At 32.2% G+C, this 26,118-nt stretch overlaps 1 protein-coding gene, 1 long non-coding RNA gene and 1 gene segment (V, D, J or C); all 3 read right to left on the reverse strand.

The window, feature by feature from the left end:
* Positions 1-6,891: 6,891 nt before the first annotated feature.
* LOC141359316 (uncharacterized) lies at positions 6,892-8,103 on the reverse strand. Its single transcript, XR_012365734.1, has 3 exons — positions 8,021-8,103; positions 7,792-7,886; positions 6,892-7,624 (listed from the first exon to the last, which is right to left on the reverse strand). It is a non-coding gene; the product is annotated as an uncharacterized lncRNA (long non-coding RNA).
* Positions 8,104-10,888: 2,785 nt separating this feature from the next.
* Positions 10,889-23,583, reverse strand: LOC129454246 (Ig kappa chain V-II region 2S1.3-like). The segment is given in 8 exon segments: positions 10,889-11,454; positions 12,043-12,137; positions 12,333-12,419; positions 13,650-13,985; positions 16,742-17,782; positions 17,978-18,063; positions 19,628-19,741; positions 23,408-23,583. Coding segments are annotated over 5 exon segments (579 nt in total).
* Positions 23,584-23,949: 366 nt separating this feature from the next.
* Positions 23,950-24,612, reverse strand: LOC141359386 (GTPase IMAP family member 7-like). The gene has a single exon (XM_073861761.1). It carries the CDS (start codon positions 24,610-24,612, stop codon positions 23,950-23,952), a length of 663 nt encoding a protein of 220 aa, XP_073717862.1.
* Positions 24,613-26,118: the final 1,506 nt, after the last annotated feature.

The raw sequence follows: 26,118 nt of genomic DNA on the forward strand, positions 1-26,118 counted from the left end.
AATACCTGAGTATCATAATTTTTAGAAATACCATATATGTGTTCCTGTCTGTGAAATAAATGAGCTTTGGAGCATCAAAGTTTGATTTCACATTCGTTTCAATCATACTCAGTCAATATTAAAGATATCATTATATTTTCACAGCATGTTCTTTACATTATGTAGGACGATTTTATGCAGAAAACAGTTTTCACAGGCAGTATCACAAATGTTTGATATTTCTTTGATAAGTTTACAGCAATGTACAGCAGCACATATAATTTGTATGAAAACATACAGCTGTACGTTTACAGTATGTAAGAAAATATTTGTTTAGTAATTTTAGACTTACCAGAGATGTAAAGTTTGGTTCCATTGCTGAGCTTTAGAGCTGTTGAATATTGTTTTGCACAATAATATATTCCTAATTCATCTTTTGTTATATTACTAATAAACAAACGACTGTAAGTTTGTAATGAATATTTGTTTCTGAGTCTTTGATCAGTAAACATAGCTGATGTAGAGTCTGCTGTGAAAGTACGCAATATCACCACTAGAGATTCTGACGGTTTTAGAAAAAGCCAATAAACCTCACATATGTCAACATGACAACCTAGCACCACATTTCCCCCTAAAATCACTTGTTTATTAGTTAAACTCTCTGTAGGTTGACAGCACATCAGGAGATCTGTGAAGAGAACCACACAAACATAATTTACATTATTCATGTATATAGCTAATACAGAGCTTTAAAGACCTTGTAAATATCCAATCATTACAAGAAATCAAGAGTAAGATGAACTTACAGAAGAATAAAAGCGGTGTGGTCCTCATTCTGTGATTGTTAAACTGCAAGTGAGATGTGTTGACTCTATGAGTCTATCAGGAAGTGTTACTAAACACACTGAAGTGAAGCCATCAGTCACCATTACAATGAGGATGTGAAACCTGAACTCACTTTGACCAAACGCTTTACATTGCAATTAAAGTATTTTATTAAGTCAAAGGTACAAGTGTGAAGATAAAAGTAGTCCTCAGTGGTTGTGAACTATCTGTTGGTTTATTTGTGCTTTGAAACTTAAATTCGATAGTGATTGTCATGAACATGAAAAAAAAACCACTATATAAACTTAACACTAAAAACGATATATTGTGATTCTCAACTCTGTTATCCTCCATTTAAGATATTTCAATTTAGAGTAAATGCTAATAGAAATGTATATTGCTTCTTTTCTGTCACTATCTTTTCATGCATACGAATGATCTCTTGATGTTTAATAAACTCAAAGATCATTTTGATTAACGTTGACTTATTAGATAAAATGCATTCAACCCGGAACTGGTGTTCAAATGTGTTGCACAGTTTTGCAGTTTTTTTCGGACAGCACCCATCTGTGGTTTTGCAGTCCTAGTTTCCTTCACACTTGCATGTGTAGGTTAACAGGTTGCATTTTGCACAGTAACCCAGACGTCTCTTTTAAGACCTCATGCCCTACGTGTGCAACTTTGAACTTGGTGTGGCTTTGTTAGCACTTATTGACAGAATGCAATAGGTCTAGAAACAGAATGGATGGATTGTGTTTTGGTTTTTATATTGTGAAAACACAAGAATCAAGTCACTGCGACAAAACTGTGTTTATTATTAATAATACAAATTACTAAGTACACTTACTAGTCCTATAAATTTTTAACATTGTTTTTCAACATGTTTAATAATAAAGTATTGTTAGGCTATACAGACAGACAGATTCATATTGTATTTATGTTTGTCTTTATTTTGTTGTTGTTTGTGATGTAAAATGCTGCCGGCCTCACTGTAATGTTATTCACACAGACGAAACTCCACTTCTGCAAACTATATGAACAGAAAATATATGTTAGCTGTTTAAACAATTTCCTTTTCAAGTTTGAAGGTGTTCAAACACGAGTTGGTTTTACCTCAGCTGTATTCAGGTCCTTAATCTCCTTCAGCTCGACTTCAGCATTCGGCTGTGGTTTTGCACCTTTTCTTGGTTTCCGACATCTTGCCATCAACAGACCTGAAGTAGACAGTCAAGTTTTAAAGCACATTGTTTATCAAAAATTACATATTTATTATTGAACGAAACTTGCATTAAACTCAAAGGTTATTATGTGATACAGTCAAACATTAAATCTAATTAAAATTGTAAATAAACATGTAAGTACACTACATTAAATAACAGGATTGGTTATTGCACATTTGTAAGTTCCCGTGTTTTTCTGCACTTTTAACGTTAGTAAAATTTATAATTATTACCTATTATTATGATGAGGAGCAGGACATTCAATAAGATGGATCTAAGTGTCAGAGCTGAATGTTGTGTTGTGGTTGTGTTGTTGTGTTGTAGTTGATCATTATCTTCTGTCTCATTCTTATAGGCAACTTCTATTTAATAACAAGAATAACTGAGTTTAATCTTATTAGAAATACCATAAATGTGTTCATGTCTGTGAAATTGATGAAATTGAAATTAATCATTATTTCAATCATTGTCATGACCTTATTCAGTCAATATTAAATATCATGATTATATTTTCACACACTGTACATTATATAGGATGAGTTTGATTTTTCTTTGATCAGTTTACGGCAATGTACAGCAGCACATTTATAGCTGTAAGTGTACAGTGTATATATAAGAAAATATTTGTTTAGTATTTTTAGACTTACCAGAGATGTAAAGTTTGGTTCCATTGCTGAGCTTTAGAGCTGTTTTGTATAGTTTTGCACAATAATATACCCCTAATTCATCTTTTGTTATATCACTAATAAATAAACTACTATTATTTTGTGGTGAATATTTGTTTCTGAATCTTTGATCAATAAACATAGCTGATGTAGAATTTGTTGTGAAAGTCACCACTAGAGATTTTGACGGTTTTAGAAAAAGCCAATAAATGTTTTTAACATCAATGTCACAGTCTAACGTCACATTTCCCCCTAAAATCACTTGTTTTTTAGTTAAACTCTCTGTAGATTGACAGCACAACAGCAGATCTGTAAGAAAAACCACACAAACATCATTCATATTATATCTGATACACTCTTAATTACATTAAATTTCATAAAATGTCATAACAAAAGCTCAAGATAATGACAGTAAGATGAACTTACAGAAGAATAAAAGCGGTGTGGTCTTCATGCTTTGATTGTTAAACTTTAATGCAGTGAAAAGTAGACTTCAGTTTACAAGATGTGTCACCACAAAAACTCAACAAGACATTAATACAGGAAGTCAACAATTAGTTGAAGAATATATAGAGTAACCAAAACCACAGGTGATGCATGAGAAAACAACTTTCTTAAACTTTATGTTAAGAGTAACACGAACTAGAATTCAACCTGTTAATCTATCCGAGTGTGACACAACAAAATAAATATATAATTGGGTAACATGTTGGGTAACTTATGGCAAAGAGTTACCTGTAAGAGGCTTACTTTTTTTAACAAATAAATAAAGAAAAGAAGATCAGACTGTATTGTCATCAAGGTTTAACGTATGATTGCTCTCTGCGGTCCCTGTACAGGGTCCAAAATGACTTAATATAAAATATTCAATTAATTTATAATGGTCTGTCATGGACCCAGTACCACATATGAGATGCTGTTTAAAAGCTTAGAATCTCTACTTTCTGCAGATATGCATCACTTACATGACATATGTTTTACTGTAAAAAAAAAAGTTATTTACACTTAATTTACACTATCCCCCCAATATTTTATATCATTTAATATTCACATATTTCATATTTTTCAAGTATTGCAAACATGGGCAAGTCTCATATCAAATGAAAGTTCTCACTCTCAGGAATAAGGCTACAGCGTAATTTTTATATATTATCATCACATATACAACAATCATCGAATAAATGAAGAGTTTCGTTGCAAACCGAGATAACTCAGTTTTTAACATTTTTGTCAAAACATGTTTATTATTATGTTATCATGTTATTATCATGCTAGAGCACAGAGGGCCTGAGATTTACACTTTCAAAACAGTATTTAGAACACAATTTTTTTTTTAGGTGGTTTATCATATGAAAAACAAAATAATTAATAACATTTGTCACAAACAGCAGCTTTTTATGATATTCAAACAAAAAAAAGTATTTTCCCACCCTGAACAGGTGGTCCAGAAACCTACACTTTCAAGACTTTAAAAAAAATCAAAAAGCGCCTATTTATTTTTGTGTTTATTAGAGGACTGACAACACATTCAACCCTGTTTAGCACTTTTAACATTGTTTTATTAAATTTGGAGGTGTTTCCTGTAAAATGACATCGAAATTTTACATTTACTCCACTGTATGTGGTTATGAGGGGCTTTTAAATTTGGACATGCCACATTCATGCGGAAATTCAGAAAAATCTCTCAAAGTGTAACAGGTTAAGCACATTGATTTTAAAAATTATGTTAATTTAATCCAGAGACTAAGAGGCATCTGTAAAGTACGGTCACACATGTACCAATAAAAAAACATACGGTTAAAACATCAGAGATACAGAGATTAAATCTACATCATATAAAAGATTATATGTAGAATAATATAAAAGACAAATAAACATTTAATTAGAGTAAACAGATGTCCTGCCAATCATGTTAGCGCAGGGGACAGGAACAGGAAGTAAGCAAATAACAGTATAATTACAAAATAAAAGTTTACAGGCCATATACTGCATACTTTACATGAGGGTAAATAGAAAATCATAACATCATGGCCTGGTTTCACAGAGAAGGCTTAGCTAAAGCCAGGATTAGGCCTTAGTTAAAATAAAATGTTTAAGCATCTTTAATAAACATGCCTTAGAAAAAAGACATTGCTGTATCTTGAGACAAATCAATCGCACTAACATATTTTAAGATTTGTCAGTGCAAGTTATTTTCAGTTCAAACATGTGTTTTAGATGTTTTAGCCTAGAATCAAGCCACTGTGTGTGTGTTTATTATTATTCAGTACTTTATTAATAAGCATAATGTTATGAAAAACATGATGTTAAACATTTACAGGACTAGTAAGTATTTATATTGTTAGGCTATACAGAAAGACATATTTATATTGTGTTTGTTTATGTCTTCATTTTATTGTTAGTTTGTGATGTAAAAATGCTGCCGGCCTCACTGTAATGTTATTCACACAGACGAAACTCCACTTCTGTAAACTGTATGAACAGAAAATATATGTTAGCTGTTTAAACACTTTCCTTTTCAAGTTTGGAGGTGTTCAAACTCGAGTTTGTCTTACCTCAGCTGTATTCAGGTTCTTAATCTGCTCAAGCCCGACCTTAGCAGTCGGCTGTGGTTTTGCACTTTTTCTGGGTTTAGGAAATCTTGCCATCAACAGACCTAAAGTACACAGTCAAGTTTATCAAACAAAAAAACATGTATTATTAAACAAAACTTGCATTAAAATTGATTATTAAAAGGTTATTATGTGATACAGTCAAACATTAAATGAATAGATGAATAAGCGACATATTACAGTACCACATAAAAGCATTGGTTATTTCACATTTGTATGTTCCCGTGTTTTTTCTGCACTTTTACCGTTAATAAAACTCAGAAATATTACCTATTATTATGATGAGGAGCAGGACATACAGTGAGATAGATGCAAGTGTCAGAGCTGAATGTTGTGTTGTGGTTGTGTTGTTGTGTTGTAGTTGATCATTCTCTTCTGTCTCAGCTTCTGTTAAATAACAAGAACAGCTGAGTTTAATCTTATTAGAAATACCATATATGTGTTCATGTCTGTGAAATTGATGAGATTTGGAGCATCAAGATTTGATTTCACATTGATTTCAATTGACATGACCTTACTTAGTCAATATTACAGTTATCAAGGTTATATTTTCACTCACTGTTCTTTACATTATATATGATGAGTTTATGTAGAAAACAGTAAAAATGACTTTAGTTTTGGTTTTCACAGGCAGGCAGTATCACAAATGTTTGATATTTCTTTGATCAGTTTACAGCATTGTACAGCATCACAGATGATTTGTGTTAAAACATTAGCTGTAAGTGTAAATTATACAAGAAAGTATTTCTTTGGTATCTTTAGACTTACCAGAGATGTAAAGTTTGGTTCCATTGCTGAGCTTTAGACCTGTTGAATATAGTTTTGCACAATAATATATTCCTAATTCATCTTTTGTTATATTACTAATAAACAAACGACTATAAGTTTGTGTCGAATATTTGTGTCTGAGTCTTTGATCAGTAAACATAACTGATGTAGAGGCAAATGTGAAAGTACGAAATATCATCACTAGAGATTCTGGCGGTTTCAGAAAGAGCCAATAAATGTCCTTAACATCAATATCACAGTCTAACGTCACATTTTCTCCTAAATTCACTTGTTTATTAGTTAAACTCTCCGAAGATGGACAGCACAGCAGCAGATCTGTGTAGTGAACAACAAAAACATCTTTCACATTATTCATTTATAAACCTAATACTCTAAACCTTGTAAATATCATTACAAGAAATCAACAGTAAGATGAACTTACAGAAGAATAAAAGTGGTGTGGTCCTCATTCTGTGATTGTTTAACTTTAATGCAGTGAGATGGTTAACTTTACATTAACAGGAAGTGTTACCACAAAAACTCAACAATACATTAAGACAGGAAGTCAACAATTAGTTGAACAATACATAGAGTGACCAAAACCACAGGTGATCCGTGAGAAAACAACTTTCTTAAATAAAATTTCCATTAAACAAATTCAACCTGTAAATCTATCCAATTGTGACACAACAACATTAAATATATAAAACATAAAAAAACATAATAAAGATAAACTATTGGGTAACTTATGGCCAAGAGTTATCTGTAAGAGGGTTACATTTTTTTAACAAATAAAGAAAGAAAACAAGATCAGACTGTATTGACATCAGCGTTTATTATGACTGCTCAAATTGAGCACAAATTATGTTAATTTAATCCAGAGACTAGGAGGCATCTGTAAAGTACGGTCACACAAGAACCAATACAAAACATAAAGTTTAAACATCAGAGATACAGAGAGAAATACTAAATCTACATCATATAAAATACTATAAAAGACAAATAAACATTATTTAAACAGATGTCCAGCCAATCATGACAGCGCAGGGAACAGGAACAGGAAGGTAGCAAAAAGCAAATAAAAGTACAATTACAAAATAAAAGTTTAAAGGCCATATACTGCACACTTTAGTTTTACATGAGGTTAAATAGAAAATCATAACATCATGGCCTGGTTTCACAGACAAGGCTTAGCTAAAGCCAGGACAAGGCCTTAGTTAAATTAAGGTTTTTAAGCATCTTTTATAAACATGCCTTAAATAAAATACATTACATTATCAGTGTTAGTTATTTTCAGTTCAAACATGTTTTAGTGTAAGATAATCTAGCATCAAGCCACTTTAACAAAACTGTGTTATTATTGATAATTGTACTTTATTATTAAAGGTGTTGAAAAACATTATTTTAAGCATTTATAGGACTAGTAAATACTTGTAAAGACAGATTTATATTGTGTTTGGTTTTTTCCTTATTTTTTTGTTGTTGTTTGTGATGTAAAAACGCTGCCGGCCTCACTGCAATGTTATTCACACAGACGAAACTCCACTTTTGTAAACTATATTAACATAAAATACAAGTTAGCTGCTTAAACACTTTACTTTTCAACATGGTTTCAATGTTTTTCATGCATTTACAATCAGAATAAGTTATATATTGCTGTTGTTTATCTAAATGAGTAACAATTGATTGAAATAATCATCCATACAGTATACAGTGTTTTACCTCGTGTGTGTTTGGAGTGTAAAGCTGTTTTAGTTTGTCATCTTGACATTTTTTTGAGCTTTTCTTGCACATTTTAAGTTTGATCTGTAATACAACTAATACAGAATAACTTCAGATTAAACCTGATGTTTATCACTAAATAATGTAACATATAATTCTGATATTTGTACATTAAATATACAGTATAGAGTTATTGTGGATTTATTATTTGTACTCAATATATACTCACCTATTATTGCAGCAAACATCATTGGGATGTATATGACAGTCAGAATAGGATGTGTTGTTGTCTGAAGGTTTGGTTGATGGTTGTGTGGCAGAGGCTCTGTTTAAAAAAAGGAAATTCTTAACATCATTGTTGTGTGTTTGAGAAACACAGTAAACAACAATAAAAACACAATTGTGCTAAAGGCACACTCTGTAAAAACAAACGGTGCTATATAGCACCAAAAGTGGTTCTTTGCTCGTAATCATAGAAGAACCGTTTTTAGTGCCATATAGCATCGGTGAAGCACCTGTGTAGAGCCATATAGTGCCATGTAGAACCAAATGTGGTGCTATAGTGGTGCTATATGGCCCCTATATGGTTCTACACAGGCGCCTCACCGGTTCTTCACCGGTGCTATATGGCACCAAAAACGGCTCTTCCATGGTCACGATTCAAATCAACAGTTTTGGTGCCATATAGCACCGTCTGTTTTTTTAGAGTGCACTCTGTAAAATGCTGGGTTGTTTTAACCTATTGTTGGATCACATCTAAATGCACCGATAGGATTTTTTGGGCCGATACCGATTTAAACAGACAACTTCTTGCTGATACCGATGCCGATACCGATATTAAACACTTGTATACAATACTATACAGTTGGTCTATTAGCTAGTTTATTTCTGCATCAAATTATTTTTACTGAACATGGATTGGATCTAATTAACATTCAACTGACCAACATAATAAGAGAGGCACAAATTAAGCTAAAACAAATATAATAAGACAGCATGACAACCTTCAAAGGTGGTTTTAGCTATTCAGCATTTATTTTATTAACAACATTAACTCATTTTTTAAATATAATGGATTTCTTTATGCAGTTAATTAATAAACAATCGGTATCGGCCTTTCTCAAGCTATTGCCGATATGCCGATGGTTTCAAATTCATCAAATATCGGCCGATTAATATCGGCGGCCGATACATCGGTGCATCACTAATCTAAACATTTTCTGGGTAAATTTGTTCCTCTTTTCGACCCAAGTATAACCATGGGTTAAAAATAACCCAGCATTTTTTTAGAGTATTTTTTGCCCAGCAACAACCAACCGCTTCCTTTAACTTTTAATATATTTTTTAATTTTCATACAAATTTATAAAGTATTTAATATATTGTATATATTTTATAGGATCTGCTTTAGCTTTCTCTATAGAGGACTTTTTCCCACAGGGTTTTTCTCCTAGAAGTTTTTTCAACCCCTTGGGAGTCAGCTGACATTGGCTTCACTTTGAACTATATGTTACGTTACGGTTTAATCCACTCTACTTTGCTATTTTATTTGCTTTCTGATTTTTCTGTTTTCTCCCGTTTTTTAATGTAACGCTGATTTGGAACAATTAAACAATTGTGCAAAGTGCCACATAAATAACATTTTATTAAATTGAAAATAATTCTTAAATATTGATGTGTTGACTGCAAAAGAAAAAATAATCAAACCAATATTTTGTAGTAAGTACAGAACATTTGTATTTGGGTCAAACCTAAATTAAGCCAAATTAAAAACCTTGTTTTTTACATCTCATCTATTAAATTGTGATGTTTCCTGATATGACTTGCTTAAATAACACAAGTATGGTTTTGCACTTAATTTTTTTAAGTTAAATTTAAACATTAACATAACATTATCAATGTTACGAGCTTTTATTTACATGCTTCCTGTATAATAATGACTTTCAGTCCTGGTTTTCTGTTTCAGCTCCTTTTTTGTTCTGTTTTCGTTTAAAGTGGTTTTATAGTAATATTGTTTTCAGCAAATAGGAGAAAATCATTTATAGACACAACAATATAACCAGAAATTTTAATTTACACTTACCAGCGATGTAAAGTTTGGTTCCATTGCTGAGCTTTAGAGCTGTTGAATATAGTTTTGCACAATAATATATTCCTAATTCATCTTTTGTTATATTACTAATAAACAAACGACTGTAAGTTTGTGTTGAATATTTGTTTCTGAGTCTTTGATCAATAAACATAGCTGATGTAGAGGATGCTGTGAAAGTACGAAATATCACCACTAGAGATTCTGGCAGTTTCAGAAAAAGCCAATAAATCTCTTTAACATCAATATCACAGTCTAATGTCACATTTCCTCCTAAAATCACTTGTTTATTAGTTAAACTCTCTGTAGATTGACAGCACAACAGCAGATCTGTGAAGAGAACCACACAAACATAATTTACATTATATCTGATACACTGTTAATTACATAAAATATCATAACAAAAGCTCAAGATAATGACAGTAAGCTTAACTTACAGAAGAATAAAAGTGGTGTGGTCCTCCTCATTCTGTGATTGTTCAACTTTAATGCAGTGAGATGGTTGACTTTACTTTTATAATAAGTGTTACCACAGAAGACATTAATACAGGAAGTCAACTATTATTTAATAATACATAGAGTGACCAAAACCACAGGTGATGTGTGAGAAAATTACTTGCTTGAATAAAATTTCTGTTAAGAGTATAAACAAACTAGAATTCAATCCGTAAATCTATTCAATTGTGACACGACAACATAAAAAAATATAAAACATAAAAAAACATTATAAAGAGAAACTATTGGGTAACTTCTGGCCAAGAGTTACCTGTAATGGGGGAAAAAAATTAACAAATAAAGAAAGAAAACAAGATCAGACTGTAATGTATGACTTCTCAAGTTGAGCACATTGATTTTAAAATGATGTTAATTTAATCCAAAGATTAAGAAGCATCTGAAGGAATGTTTACACATGTACCAATACAAAACCATACAGTAAAATATCAGAGATACAGAGATAGAGAGAGAGAGAGAGAGAGAGAGAGAGAGAGAGAGAGAGAGAGAGAACTAAATCTACATCATATAAAATATTATGTAGAATAATATAAAAGACAAATAAACATTTATTAGAGTAAACAGATGTCCAGCCAATCACGACAGAGCAGGAAACAGGAAGTAAGCAGAGAACAAATAACAGTACCATTACAAAATAAAAGTTTACAGGCCATATACTGCATACTTTAGTTTTACATAATAGGAAATCATAAAATCATGGCCTGGTTTCACAGACAAGGCTTAGCTAAAGCCAGGACAAGGCCTTAGTTAAATTAAAATGCTTAAGCATCTTTTATAAACATGCCTTAGATAAAATACATTACTGTATATTGAGACAAATCAATGGCATATTTTAAGATCTGTCAGTGTAAGTTATTTTTAGTTCAAACGTGTGTCTTAGTCTAGCCTAGAATCAAGCCACTTCAACAAAACTGTGTGTTTATTATTATTCAACTATACTTTATTAAAGGTGTTGAAAAACATTATGTAAAACATTTACAGGACTAATAAGTGTTTGTATTGTACAAACGCTGCCGGCCTCACTGCAATGTTATTCACACAGACGAAACTCCACTTCTGTAAACTATATGAACATAAAATATATGTTAGCTGTTTAAACACTTTACTTTTCAACACAGTTTTCATGCATGTACAATCAGTATAAGTCATATTGCTGTTTTTTATCTATGGACTTAAAGCGTAACTAAACCCCTGGTCAGAGCCTGACTCCGCCCACTGGCAATATTTGAAAAATGCAAGAAAAGTGGGCAGATCCCAACGGAGATAGAGGGGACGAACTAAGCTCATACCAAGTGTGTGCTGAGATCGTAACAAGGGCGTGGTGAGCTTGAATCTGCTTACGTCACGAGTCATTTTTTGGACTCAACATCCAATAGGAAAATTCAACTGCAGTAGCCACCGTTCAACCTGAAGAGGGCAGCACTCAGACGTTTTTACACCATATATTGCAGTATTGAAACACTTTGTATCCAAATGTCAAAAAACTTACTAAAATCAATGAACAGCACTAATAAAGCATCATTCTTACAGATCATTAACAAAAAAAAGTTGGTTTAGGGTTTAGTTACTCTTTAAAGTGTATGTATAGAAATAAGTAACAATTGAGTGACATAAACATCCATACAGTATGTGATGTCACACAGCGTTTTACCTCAGATGCGTTTGGCGTGTAAAGCTGTTTTATTTTGTCACCTTGACATTTTTTGGAGCTTTTCTTGCAAGTTTTAAGTTTGATCTGTAATACAACTAATACAGAATAACCCCAGATTAAACCTGACGTTTATCATTTAAAAATGTAACATAAACATAAAAAAAAATTATTGCATTTATATAATATTTATTTATAATATTTATGCATGATTATTTGGATAATTCTGATATTTGTGCATTACAGTTATTGTGGATTTTTTAACGTACTTCATCAGAATTGAGATATCTGACCTATTATTGCAGCAAACATCATTGGGATGTATATGACAGTCAGAATTGGCTGATGGTTGGTTTGATTCTCATCTTGTGGCGGAGGCTCTGTTTAAAAAAAGGAAATTCTTAACATCATTGTTGTGTGTTTGAGAAACACTCAAAAAAAGGATGTCGAAGGGTCGAGCCCAGCTGTTGGGTTAAATTAACCCAGGAAATGTTTATATTTGACACAACAATGGGTTAAATCAACCCAGCTTAGAGTGTAAAGAAAGTTTGAAATCTTACCAAAATGTTTGATTAGCTTATTGATTTTAACTATTAGCTATAAGATGAGCACATATGTAATGTTTCGGTAAGTCTCACAGTTTGGGCACAACCTGTAAAATGCCTTAAAACTGTAAAAACCACACAAGCAGCAACATAATTTTGACTCTTTCAACACTCTGTCAAAATGGTCAAACAATGGCCCTCATCTGGTACTTTTTAAAGGGTACTGCTTTAGTGACAATGCAGTATAATGGGAAAACGGGTAAAAAAAATCTTGTAATTTTCTTAAATATTGATGTGTTGACTACGTCTCAAAGCTCAAAAAATAAATGATCAAACCAATATTTTGTAGTAACCACCAGTGTTGGAGGTAACGCATTACAAATAACGCGCATTATGTAATAATATTACTTTCTGAAGTAACGAGTAAAGTAACGCATTACTTTATAAATGTACACATTAATATTTGAGTTACTTTTTTAAAAAAGTAATACGAGTTACTTTTCAGTTAAATTAATTCAATTAAAAAAAAAAAATTACTAAATGAAACTGAACTGAATTACTAATTAACGTAAAATTACGAACTCTGTGCTCCTGAGCGGGAACAGTTTGAGTCAGAAACGGGGATGGCAGGCCAGAGCTTAACATTTTTGCGATCATAAAAAACACCTGCAAGGCCTAAAATAGATCAAGCCTAAGCCAAGTAAGAAAAAGTAACGCAAAAGTAACTTAAAAGTAATGTAAGCATTACTTTCCATGAAAAGTAACTAAGTAACGCAATTAGTTACTTTTTTGGGGAGTAACTAAATATTGTAATGCATTACTTTTAAAAGTAACTTTCCCCAACAGAGTTTTGATAAAAACCCAGTTACCTATATTGTTTTTTTTTTTTACATCTTGTCTATAAAATTGTGATATGAATTTACTTATATGAATTGTTTTAAAGCAACACTATGTAGTTTTTGTTCCCTTTTTCATGTAAAGTGTTTTTAGTAGTAGTAAATAGGAGAAAATCCTACATCATTTATAAACACAACAATATAAACAGAAGATTTGATTTGCACTTACCAGAGATGTAAAGTTTGGTTCCATTGCCGATCTTTAGAGCTGATGAGTGTATTTTTGCACAATAATATACCCCTAATTCATCTTTTGTTATATTACTAATAAACAAACGACTGTTAGTTTGTGTTGAATATTTGTGTCTGAGTCTTTGATCAATAAACATAGCTGATGTAGAGCCTGATGTAAAAGTACGAAATATCATCACTAGAGATTCTGGCGGTTTAAGAAAAAGCCAATAAATGTCTTTAACATCAATATTACAGTTTAACGTCACATTTTCCCCTAAAGTCACTTGTTTATTAGTTAAACTCTCTGTAGATTGACAGCACAACAGCAGATCTGTAAGAAAAACCACACAAATCTGATACACTCTTAATTACATTAAACCTCATAAAATATCATAACAAAAGCTCAAGATGATGACAGTAAGATTAACTTACAGAAGTATGAAAGCGTAGTAATCCTCATTCTGTGATTGTTAAACTTTAATGCCGTGAGATGGTTCGGTTGACTTCACTTTTACAAGAAATGTTACCACAGAAGACATTAATACAGGAAGTCAACTATTAATAAGTAATAGTGTGACCAAAACCACAGGTTATCTGTATAAGAAAACAACTTTCTTAAAGTTGTTACATTTTGTGTATTTGATACAATGTTTCCGTGGTTTATGGCTCAAAAACACATTATTTTCCACATATCACACTTTATTGTTGCTCCTTTATGCCCTGCCTCCCTAAAAACATTGCAAGCATTGATTTTGTACAAAGCTCATCATTCTGAAAAGTGCCGTGTCCTCAGATTGGCCAGCTTACCAGTACGTTGTGATTGGCCTGAATACCTCTGTTTGTTGTCGTCCAAAAAAAGAGATTTAAGAAACGATAACTCATGTCATCATTTACTTTGGGATTTGTACCTTTGCATATTGTACTTTGAAAATATGTGCTCTTTAAAAAATGTCTGTATAGTATAAACAAACTGATTCAACCTGTAAATCTATCAGATGTTGCCTGTATACTTTTTTATTTTAAAGTTGTTGTGTTAACTAATATTTTTTTAGTTGAACTAACTAAAAATGTTTTGAGGTAACCAGAAAACGTAATCTTTTAAATTGAACGTTTTACAGTGTAAACCAATACAGTTAAAACATCAGAGATACATATAGATACACTAAATCAAATATAAGGTTTGCGCAAAAAATATTTATTAAAGTAAACAGAGGTCCAGCCAATCAGCAGGGAACAGGAAGGAAGCAAAGAGCAAATGACAGTACAATTACAAAATAAAAGTTTACAGGCCATATATACTGCATATTTTGGTTTTACATGAGATTAAAGAGGAAATCATAACATCATGGCCTGGTTTCACAGACAAGGCAGGACTAGGCCTTAGTTAAATTAAAATGTTTAAGCATCTGTTATAAACATGCCTTAGATAAAATACATTACTGTACTTTGAGACAAATCAATGACACTGTCATATTTTAACATTTGTCAGTGTAAGTTATTTTCAGCTCAAACATGTGTTTTAGTCTAGGATAGCCTAGCATAAAGCCACTTCAATAAAACGGTGTTTATTATTATTATTATTCATAACTGTACTTTATTAATAAACATAATGTTATGAAAAACATGATGTTAAACATTTACAGGACTAGTAAGTATTTGTATTGTTAGGCTATACAGACAGACAGATTTATATTGTGTTAGTTTGTGATGTAAAAATGCTGCGGGCCTCACTGCAATGTTATTCACACAGATGAAACTCCACTTCTGTAAACTATATGAACAGAAAATATATGTTAGCTGTTTAAACAATTTCCTTTTCAAGTTTGGAGGTGTTCAAACACGAGTTTGTCTTACCTCAGCTGTATTCAGGTCATTAATCTGCTTAAGCGCGACCTTAGCAGTCGACTGTGGTTTTGCACTTTTTCTGGGTTTACGATATCTTACCATCAACAGACCTAAAGTACACAGTCAAGTTTATAAAATAATAAAACATGTATTATTAAACAAAACTTGCATTAAACTTAAAGGTTATTATGTGATACAGACAAACATTAAATTAATAGATGAATAATATTTACAATACCACATAAACAGATTGGTTATTTCACATTTGTGTTTTTTTCTGCACTTTTACTGTTAATAAAACTTAGAAATATTACCTATTATTATGATGAGGAGCAGGACATTCAATAAGATGGATCTAAGTGTCAGAGCTGAATGTTGTGTTGTGGTTGTGTTGTTGTGTTGTAGGTGATCATTATCTTCTGTCTCAGCTTTTGTTAAATAACAAGAATAACTGAGTTTAATCTTTTTAGAAATACCATATATGTGTTCCTGTCTGTGAAATTGATGATATTTGGAGCATCAAGATTTGATTTCACATTAATTTCAATCATTGACATGACCTTACTTAGTCAATAGTTAAGATATCAAGGTTATATTTTCACACAATGTTCTTTACATTATATGAGTTTATGTAGAAAACAGTAAAAATTACTTTAGTTTTGGTTTTCACAGGCAGTATCACAAATATTTGATTTTTCTTTGATCAGCATTGTACAGCAGCAAAGATGATTTGTATTAAAACATTCATAAGTGTACAGTACAAAAAATATTTCTTTAGTAATTTTAGACTTACCAGCAATGTAAAGTTTTGTTCCATTGCTGAGCGTTAGAGCTGAGGAGTATAGTTTTGCACAATAATATATTCCTACTTCCTCTTTTGTTATATTACTAATAAACAAACGACTGTTAGTTTGTGTTGAATATTTGTGTTTGAGTCTTTGATCAGTAAACATAGCTGAGGTAGAGTCTGCTGTGAAAGTACGAAATATCACCACTAGAGATTCTGACGGTTTCTGGAAAAGCCAATAAATGTCTCTAACATTAATATCACAGTCTAAAGTCACATTTCCCCCTAAAATCACTCGTTTATTAGTTAAACTCTCTGTAGATTGACAGCACAGCAGCAGATCTGTGAAGAGAACCAAACAAACATCATTCACATTATATCTGATATACTGTTAATTACATTAAAACTCAAATATAAAGCAAAAGCTCAAGATAATGACAGTAAGATTAACTTACAGAAGAATAAAAGCGGTGTGGTCCTCATTCTGTGATTGTTCAACTTTAATACAGTGAGATGGTTGACTTCACTTTTAAAGGAAGCGTTACCACAAAAACTCAGCAAAAAATTAAGACAGGAAGTCAACAATTAGTTGAAAAATACATAGAGTGACCAAAACCACAGGTGATGCATGAGAAAACAACTTTCTTAAATAAACTTTCCGATAAACGAACTGTGATTCAACCTGTAAATCAAGAGTTACATTTCTGTAACAAATAAAGAAAGAAAACAAAATCAGACTGTTCAGCGTTTAACATATGACTGCTCAACTTGAGTACATTGATTTATAAAATGATGTTTATTTAATCCAGAGACTAAGAGGCATCTGTAAAGTCACACATGTACCAAAACAAAACCATACGATTAAAACATCAGAGATACAGAGAGAGACAGTAAATATGCATTATATAAAAGAAATGTAGAATAATATAAAAGACAAATAAACATTTATTTAAAGTAAACAGATGTCCAGCCAATCATAACAGGGGACACGAACAAGAAGTAAGCAAAGAACAGTATAATTACAAAATAAAAGTTTACAGGCCATATACTGCACACTTTGGTTTTACATGAGGGTAAATAGGAAATCATAACATCATGGCCTGGTTTCACAGACAAGGCTTTGCTAAAGTCAGGACTACGCCTTAGTTAAAATAAAATGTTTAAGCATCTTTTATAAACATGTCTTAGATATAATACGTTACTGGTGTGTATCTTGAGACAAATCAATGTCACTGGCATATTTTAACATCTGGTAGTGCAAGTTATTTCCTTTTGAGACAACTCAAACATGTGTTAGTCTAGGACTAGCCTTAGGTCATGTCTGTGAAACCAGGAGCATGTCTAATAAATAATTTTAAATCCTCTTGATTTGACTTCAGTCTCATAACAGGAATCTATAAACAGTTTGATATGTTTTATGGCTGTATTGTAATTTGTTTCTGTTTGTTACTGGATGTTTCGCCTTTGTCACACAAACAAAACTCCACTTCTGTATACTGAAAGAGCAATAAAATATAAATAAGCTTTTCTGCATGTTAAAAATGCTGTTTTTAGAGACTATTGCATGTTTTAAAATTTAAAGAAGTTATGTTGATCTATTGTGAATAATTGAAATCTGACATATTTACAACACCGGTAAAGAAAGCAAAATGAAATCATGGATATAAACAGAAATACGAAATGTGTCTCACCAGATCGCCATTGAGAATCTGTTCTTGTCCACCATTCTGATATTTAGGATTTTTTGTGAATAGTTTATGGCTGATCTTTAATAGACCTAAAATAGCACAACAATCTCTGATTAAACACTGTTAAAGTGATAGTAAAAAACTGCCCACTATATGAACCATTTAGGTAAAGATACAGTATGTAGCTTTGAGGTACACTGCAAAATCCCGGGAGTTAAATTAACACTGCTCAGTGTTTATATAGGTCCACTCCCCAGAGTGTCAAAAAAGTAACACCGAAGAGAGTTAAAACCTGCAATCTGTGACTTTATTCTCTCTATCACCATCTCTGTTTGAAAACTAAAATTGCATTTTACATCTTACCTGTAGAGTTATTTTCTTAACTTAGGTTTAGATGTTGGCTGTTTCATTTAAAGTCACCACCATTGTGATCAGTGGTTGTTCCAATTGGACCCTTGAGTCTTAGTCTTAGCTTTTCAGCTCTTTCTGGCTGTTATAATTGCATGTGTTTAAAACATGTTTTTTGTGGCCAAAGAGCAGACACTAGTGCATTTCTATGATTGTGATGGTTATTAGGATATGCTTTCAAAAAACACTCCTAAAAAATAATGTATTTAGTGACTTCTTACTAGATGTATTTATTTCTGTCAATAATGTGATACTGTAGTATGAGATCCGGCCATCTCATTGCAGTTTTTCATTCTGAACCGTTTTGAAACACTGACACTTACAGATTAACTGCAATATAACGTAGACACTTAAACATCAAGAATCAGAGTATAAATCACAATGATGGTGACAATAAAATGAAAAGCTTCATGCTGCAATGCATGCTGGGTATTAACAAACTACAAATCTCATCCAGAACTCCCAGAATGCACTGCGGCATGAATAAATAATGAACTTTTTTACCATTTTCTTTGTCACCATTGTTGAGATTCATACTCCGATTCTTGATGTCTTTGTATCTAAATTGTTCAGTGGTTAATGTTTTTGTGCACACTATCAAAATCCTTCAGAATGATAAACTGCTATGAGAGTTCTGGACCTTGAACTGTAGTAATTTATTGTTAATAGAAAATGATGCTTCTGATGAGGGAGGAAAAACTATATTAATAAATCTGTTCATTAAATGATTATGTTTGACATTTTGTTTTAATCATCAATACTCAATCACACAGTAACATTTTCTTTGCTATAACATGTGTTTTAAACACGCTAAGATATAGCAGTTAGAAAAAACTGACAAGCAAAGAGTCAAGAGTCTAGTCCTACTAAAACAACCACTGATCACAATAATGGTGACTTTAAATGAAACAGCCAACATCTAATCCTAAGATAAGAAAATAACTCTACAAGTAAGATGTAAAATGCAATTTCAGTTTTCAAACAGAGATGGTGATAGAAAGGAGAAAGTCACAGATTGCTGCTTTTAACTCTCTCCGGTGTTACTTTTTTAACTCTCTGGAGAGTGGACCTATATAAACACTGAGCAGTGTTAATTTAACTCCCGGGATTTTGCAGTGTACTAATATGCTCTCTATATGTAACAAAGGTTTACTTTTTAAAAGACCTTTATTTCTGATAGTGTACTTTTAATGCTATTGTGTTTATTGTGACTGTGTTATGTTTGGCTTTGATCACACAACTCACCAGTTATTGCAACATAAAGCACAATGTTCAGTATGATGTATGCAGCGATCACAATCTGATGTGTTGTCTGCTGTTGGGGCTCAGTGCATTGTTTTGTTAGATTTTGGAACGAATCTGGGTTTTGCAGAAACAAATACAGCTATAATACAATAAACTACTGTATAACTGAAAGGAAAACACATAACAAAGGATTACTCTGATGATATTAGAAGACCTGTGGTGTAAAATCTGACTCCATCACTGACTTAAAGCGCCATGCCTTGTTTCATATATTTCTGATTTATCAATAGTTATATCATTGATCAATAAAGCTGTTTTTGCCTTGTTCTTTTTGAATTTGTGGTCATAATATTTAGGATTATTATTTTCTTTCATAGTGCACATTATCATCGAGGAACGGGAAGGTTCAGTAAAAACCACAAAATCATTTTGAAATTAAAACAACCTGTTAATGAGTTAAACTCTCTGTAGATTGAGACCACAAATAATTAAGATGATCTATGACATAATCACATTAAATCACAAACATTTACACTGAATAAGAGAAACTTAAAGAGGAGTGAAAGCTGTGCGCTGCCTGCTGGGCTTCACAACTTACTGACTCATTGAAGTTAAATCGAGGTTGAATTTTACATTAACCACATAATCATTTATCCTGAACTGCTATTTATTTACTAACTATTTACAGTATTTTAGCCTAAAGTGAAATAAAATATGCATCAATGTTTGCAAGCCTATCACTTTTAATCAGTTTGAGTCAGTGAGTCATGACGTTATATATGCCTTGAGATTTTATTAAAAATTATCAATTGCATTTTTTTTTTCAATTTGGAAGGAAAGATGCATTATCACCTTGAAAATGAAAATAAAGTTTTAATTTTGGCTGAAAAAACCTCCCATAGTTATACACAGTAACAAAGTTAAATAAAAATTCAAGTAAATGTTATTCAGTTGCTTTCCACAAGCAGGTTTGGTTTAACAAAGAACCCATTTTAAAGAGATAAATTTGGTCCATTTGAGACTAGTGATGGGCGTTTTCGAAGCACACTTCATGAGGCTTCAAAACATTTACAAGTCTTTTGTTTCGAATCATTGGTTAGGAGCTTCACTTGTATTGTAAAAGTGTATAAAACATTCATCCTTCTGACTAATAACACTACCATGTTGTCTACTTTTTGTTTATAGACATTTAATGACAAAAATGTGCTTCGGGAGTTCGTTTTAATGATTTGTTTGCCATAAATAAAACTAAAACACAGAATGCACTTTTAATTATGTCTTAATTAAATTAAATAATTTATTTTTCTTAAAAACATATTTTTAGAACAATCTTGCTATTATTTTGTAAAAAGTGTTAAATGTTTGGACAGATCTTGCAGCTTTTACACTATTTTGACCAGCAGGTGTCGCCAGCGCGTGTGGTGTTTCGTACGCTTCGAAAAACTGAATCAATTTATTGATTTGAAGCTTCGAAAAGCTTCGTTTCTCCTATCACTATTTGAGACCAAAACGCAAACAAACTGTTTATAATAAGTTTAAATATGTTTTTTTGTTTTGTAGAAAATAGTACTAAGTAAGTACGGCTGTGAACAGATGTTTATTTTTTGTGATATTTTTTGCCAATAAATAAAACGCAATTTCAAGAGACTCTTCTTCTTAAAAAAAATCCCTGAGCGAACAAGAGCGACTTTAAATTTGTCTAAATTTTTCTTCTTCTGATGTTTTATGGCGGTTGGAAAACGAACCGTTGGTGCACTACCGCCACCTACTGAACTGGAGTGTGGAGCACAGATGTGCAAGGAAATTATCCCGTATAGCCCTATTTCTTTAAAGGGGTCATATGATGAAAATGTTAGCATTGCCACTTTGTAGGTGTGAGCAAAAACAGGTCATTGAAATATGGCTTTCATTATGATGTCATAAGGATATCTTATTAGAATAATACCGCCTCCTTAATCTGAACTCTCCAACCACTGCACTGCCGTTTAGTGCAGAGAGAAAGAGAGAGAAAAGAAGGACTTGACAGCACAATTGAGTTGAATTACAACAAACCACCATCATTGTGATCAGTGTTTGCACTTTATCTGCTCATTTGCATTTTAAAAAACACACCCAAAACGACACATTTTTGGACTTGACAGCACAATAGAGTTTCAATTACAACAAACCACCATCATTGTGATCAGTGTTTGCACTTCATCCGCTCATTTGCATTTTAAAAAACACACCCAAAACGACACATTTTTGCTCAAACCTACAAAGTGGCAATGCTAACATTTTCATCATATGACCCCTTTAACAAATTTCATAATGGCTGTATACTTCCAAAAGGCTTTGTACATTTTAAGTTTCTATACCCAATATTTCCCGAATAAGGTTTATTCTTAAATAAAATATGCTGTATTGTCTCTGTTTGATCACAATGTCTACATTTACCTATTGCATGTTTTTCTATATTATAAAGGGAATAATTTAGCCCAGTTAAGGCCACGTCATTAGCCTCCACTCCCACATGAACAGGAACCTCAATTTGTCTTTCTTTTGTTTAAAAAAAAAACATTCTCAATAGTGATGGGGATTTCAAAGCTGCTTCCTGAAGCCTCGAAACATTTACGAATCGTTTGTTTCGAATCATTAGTTCGGGGCGTATTTTAAATTGACAAAGTCACGTGATTTTACCAAACGAGGCTTTCGAAACTCCGATGGTTCACCACTAGGGGGATTTAATCACAATAGACCAGTGTCTAATATGTTTAGGTGATCTCGGGTCAGTTTTATTATGCAAGTTCATAAAACATTCATCATTCTGACTGATAACACTATAGGTTTGCCTACATTTTGTTTAATGACAGTTTTAATGACAAACATGTGCATAATTAAAAAGGGGAGTTAGATTTTTAATGATGTATGTTTGTCCTAAATAAAACTAAAAACACAACTTAATGGCTTAATCAAGTTAAATAATTCATTTTTCTTTAAAAACATTTAAAAAAACGCAATTATTTTGTAAAAAGTGTCAAATGTTTGGACTGAATCTTGTTGCTTTTAAGACGTTTTCGCCAGCAGGTGGCGCCATATGTATGTATTTCGAGCGCTTCGAAAGAGTGAATCATTTGTCGTAGCAATCGTTTCAATTGATTTGAAGCTTTGAAAAGCCTTTGAAATGTATAATAATTTATACGTTTTATTACAATTATTACATCATTTAGTTTCTATTAGAAGCAAGAATCTCACTTATGTACCACATATTTGATAGTTCTTACAATTACATGTAATGCAAAGCACATGTGAGGTATAGGAATAGATTTTTTGATAATTTTATAAACACTTACCAGTAGTATAAAGTTTTGTTCCACTGTTGAGCTTCAGAGCTACGATAGCTTTTGCACAATAATATATTCCCAATTCATCTATTGTTATATTACTAATAAACAAACGACTGTAAGTTTGTGATGAATATTTTTTTCTGAGTCTTCTATCAGTAAACAAAGCTGAGGTATGTAAAAGTATGAAATATCACCTCTAGACATTCTAATGGTTTCTGGAAAAGCCAATAAATGTCTTTAACATCAATATTACAGTTTAACGTCACATTTTCCCCTAAAGTCACTTGTTTATTAGTTAAACTCTCTGTAGATTGACAGCACAACAGAATATCTGTAAAGAAAACCACACAAACATCATCCACATTATATCTGACTGTTTTACACTGTGATTTACACTAAACCTCATAAAATATCATAACCGGACCTCAAGATAATGACAGTAAGATTAACTTACAGAATAAAAGTGGTGTGGTCCTCATGCTTGTTAAACTTTAATGCAGTGAGATGGTTGACTTCACTTTTACAGGATGTGTCAAAATATAGAAAGACATTAATACAGGAAGTCAACTATTATTAGTTTATAGAAAAGAAGATCTGAAAACATTCAAATGTAGAACCCACATACAATCTGTACCCTATACAATCAAGTGACAAGATAATTAACTCACAAGAAATTTCATTGTTTATTGTGGTCTTGTGAAACTGGTAGATGATAAGAAGGTTAACTATGACCCTGTCAGGAATTTTCTTTAAAAATAAGAACATTTAAGTAAATAAGATCATATTGTCCTGACGTCAATATCTGAGATGACTGCTCAAGTTGAGTAAATACTGTGTATTTGCTGCTATTAAAGAATTAAGTGCGAAGTGGTAGCATTTGTTAAGTGCGACCAAATATCTGTTCTTGCTGTTTCACTAACATGAAATGATTGTGTATATTGTGTAGTGTGTAGTCAAACTACATGACTCAAAACAATTTCCTTCGTAGCCACGAGCCTACTGCTGATAAACGTGACCAAAAAGAATGGCCTTCATTTTCCTCCTTTTTCTGTTTGCCAGAACGCTCTGCAGGATTTCATTGGTATAACAGTCTCCTCCATTTCTCATCACCATATTCTCTATACTCTTGATTATATTGTCAATCTGAACTGTGTTGCTTCTGTATCTGTCCTGACTCTGATTCCAGTATTTATTATCTATAACATGACAGCCACCTCCACACTTATCAACAAAACTCCTCAGTTCTTCATTATGCTGAAGAATATCATGAATTGTTTGATTGGGCTCAAATTCATCCCCATGAGTAAACACAATCACTGAATATTTTAGAGCTTCTTCTCCAAATATATGAATCAGTTCATTTAAAACTCCTCTTTCTTGATTCGTGAATCTGGCAACTTTAAAAATAATCATGAAGGCGTGAGGTCCTGGAGAACACATGACCATGCAGTTCAGGAATTCTTCTCTCACTATTTCTTCACTCATTTTGGTGTCAAAAAATCCAGGTGTGTCAATAACAGTCATTCTGCAGTTATTCTTGTCTCTGGTTACTGATTTACATTTAGCAGTTACTGAAGAGGTTTTAGAAGAGGAAAGAAATACATTTTCACCAAGTATTGTGTTCCCTGTGGTGCTTTTCCCATTTCCGGTTGTCCCCATGAGCACAATCCTTAATTCTTTCTTCTGTGTTCCTACTGAAAGAATATGAAGATCAAAATGTTAGCCTAAATATACTTACTTACAAAACATTTGACAATATATTTTATAACTCCGTATGAGTTGATATAAGCAGCATAAATGGGATATTTACATAAAAAGTAATATCACATATTTCCATCTCTCCAATACTGATTTTTATCAATTAGAAATGTATGATTGTATAAAACAAGGCACTTCTCTACTCTCTAGGAGAAAATATACAAAAACTGTTCTTTAAAACAGTCACAACACAGTTATATACATGGACTCTTTAGTTGCAAAGGTGTAGCTTTTGAAAGGGTACCACCTCAGTGACAGCTTTTGTAACTTATTTTCTAAGAGTGTATTATGTGAAAATGTTCTGTTGTTTTAGCAAAAAACAAATAAACCCAAATGCCATAAGATGTAGATTTTTGTTTTAAACTGAAATACTGAGTTAACAGAGAGATGAATCATGTTCTTCTTGTACTTATTCGAGTATAAAGAAAAGAGAAAACACATTTCCTGTTTGTTTTGTCACAACTTTATTTCACTGTGTAGAGTCTATTTAACTTGTGTGACAGATGTTAGATTATCAGTCATTAATATTCTGTGTAATATATATTCTCTTGTGTTTAACTGAATAAATTAAGGTTTGCAATTCAAACAGGATAAATAAATTATAACAGAACGACCCCTTTAATCTGATGACTATTCATTTCAAGTTGTTTTATTTAAAATCAATCACTGGATCAATGCTTTCTGTTCTTTCTCTTTCCAATATGTTAAATACAATAAACTAAAGTTGTGTTAAGCACTGTGGCATAAAATATTGCTACTTAACTGAATTTTGACATTCCTAATTTTATGTATTTTCGTACATGATGTGTGGCTTAAATCACAAACTTCATAACTTTTCCTGTCCTATCTCTAAATGTCACGATACGTAGTAGAGAACCCAAAACCCCAAAAAAGAACCCAAGTGCAAGACACAGATGTACAAAAAAAAAGGGAATTTATTGTGACACAAAAACGGAAATCAACAACCCACAAGGGGGAAAACCAACATAACCTGGAATACAGAATATGATGGACTACACTAAATTGGGTAACACTAAACAATAAACTGATAGAACACAATACACGGGACTAGACTAGACTAGACTAGACTAATGAAGACAACAGGTGACATGGATTAAACAATGAGGGTGACAAGGGAGCGAGGTAAAAGTGACAAGACACCGGGAACACGTGGTCTTGTAAAACCAATACTAAGACCACGTGATCCCACACAAATCATGGGCCCGTCATGATCCTGCAAGACTAGATTAAACAAAGGATGAGATGGCAGAATCATGACAAAATGTCCTGCCTAAAAATGCAGATTAGAAGACATATTACAGTTACGTTATTATAAAATTGTCTTGTGGGACATTTTTGAAGTACAGATACACCAGTGAAGTTCTAATGCATGATTCTTCCCAACAT

This window comes from Misgurnus anguillicaudatus, chromosome 23 (assembly GCF_027580225.2).
Source record: "Misgurnus anguillicaudatus chromosome 23, ASM2758022v2, whole genome shotgun sequence".
NCBI classification, from domain to species: domain Eukaryota; kingdom Metazoa; phylum Chordata; class Actinopteri; order Cypriniformes; family Cobitidae; genus Misgurnus; species Misgurnus anguillicaudatus.

Excerpts from the sequence above, each read along its gene's own strand:
- LOC141359386 (XM_073861761.1), bottom strand. The coding sequence starts at position 24,612 with ATGGGGACAACCGGAAATGGGAAAAGCACCACAGGGAACACAATACTT.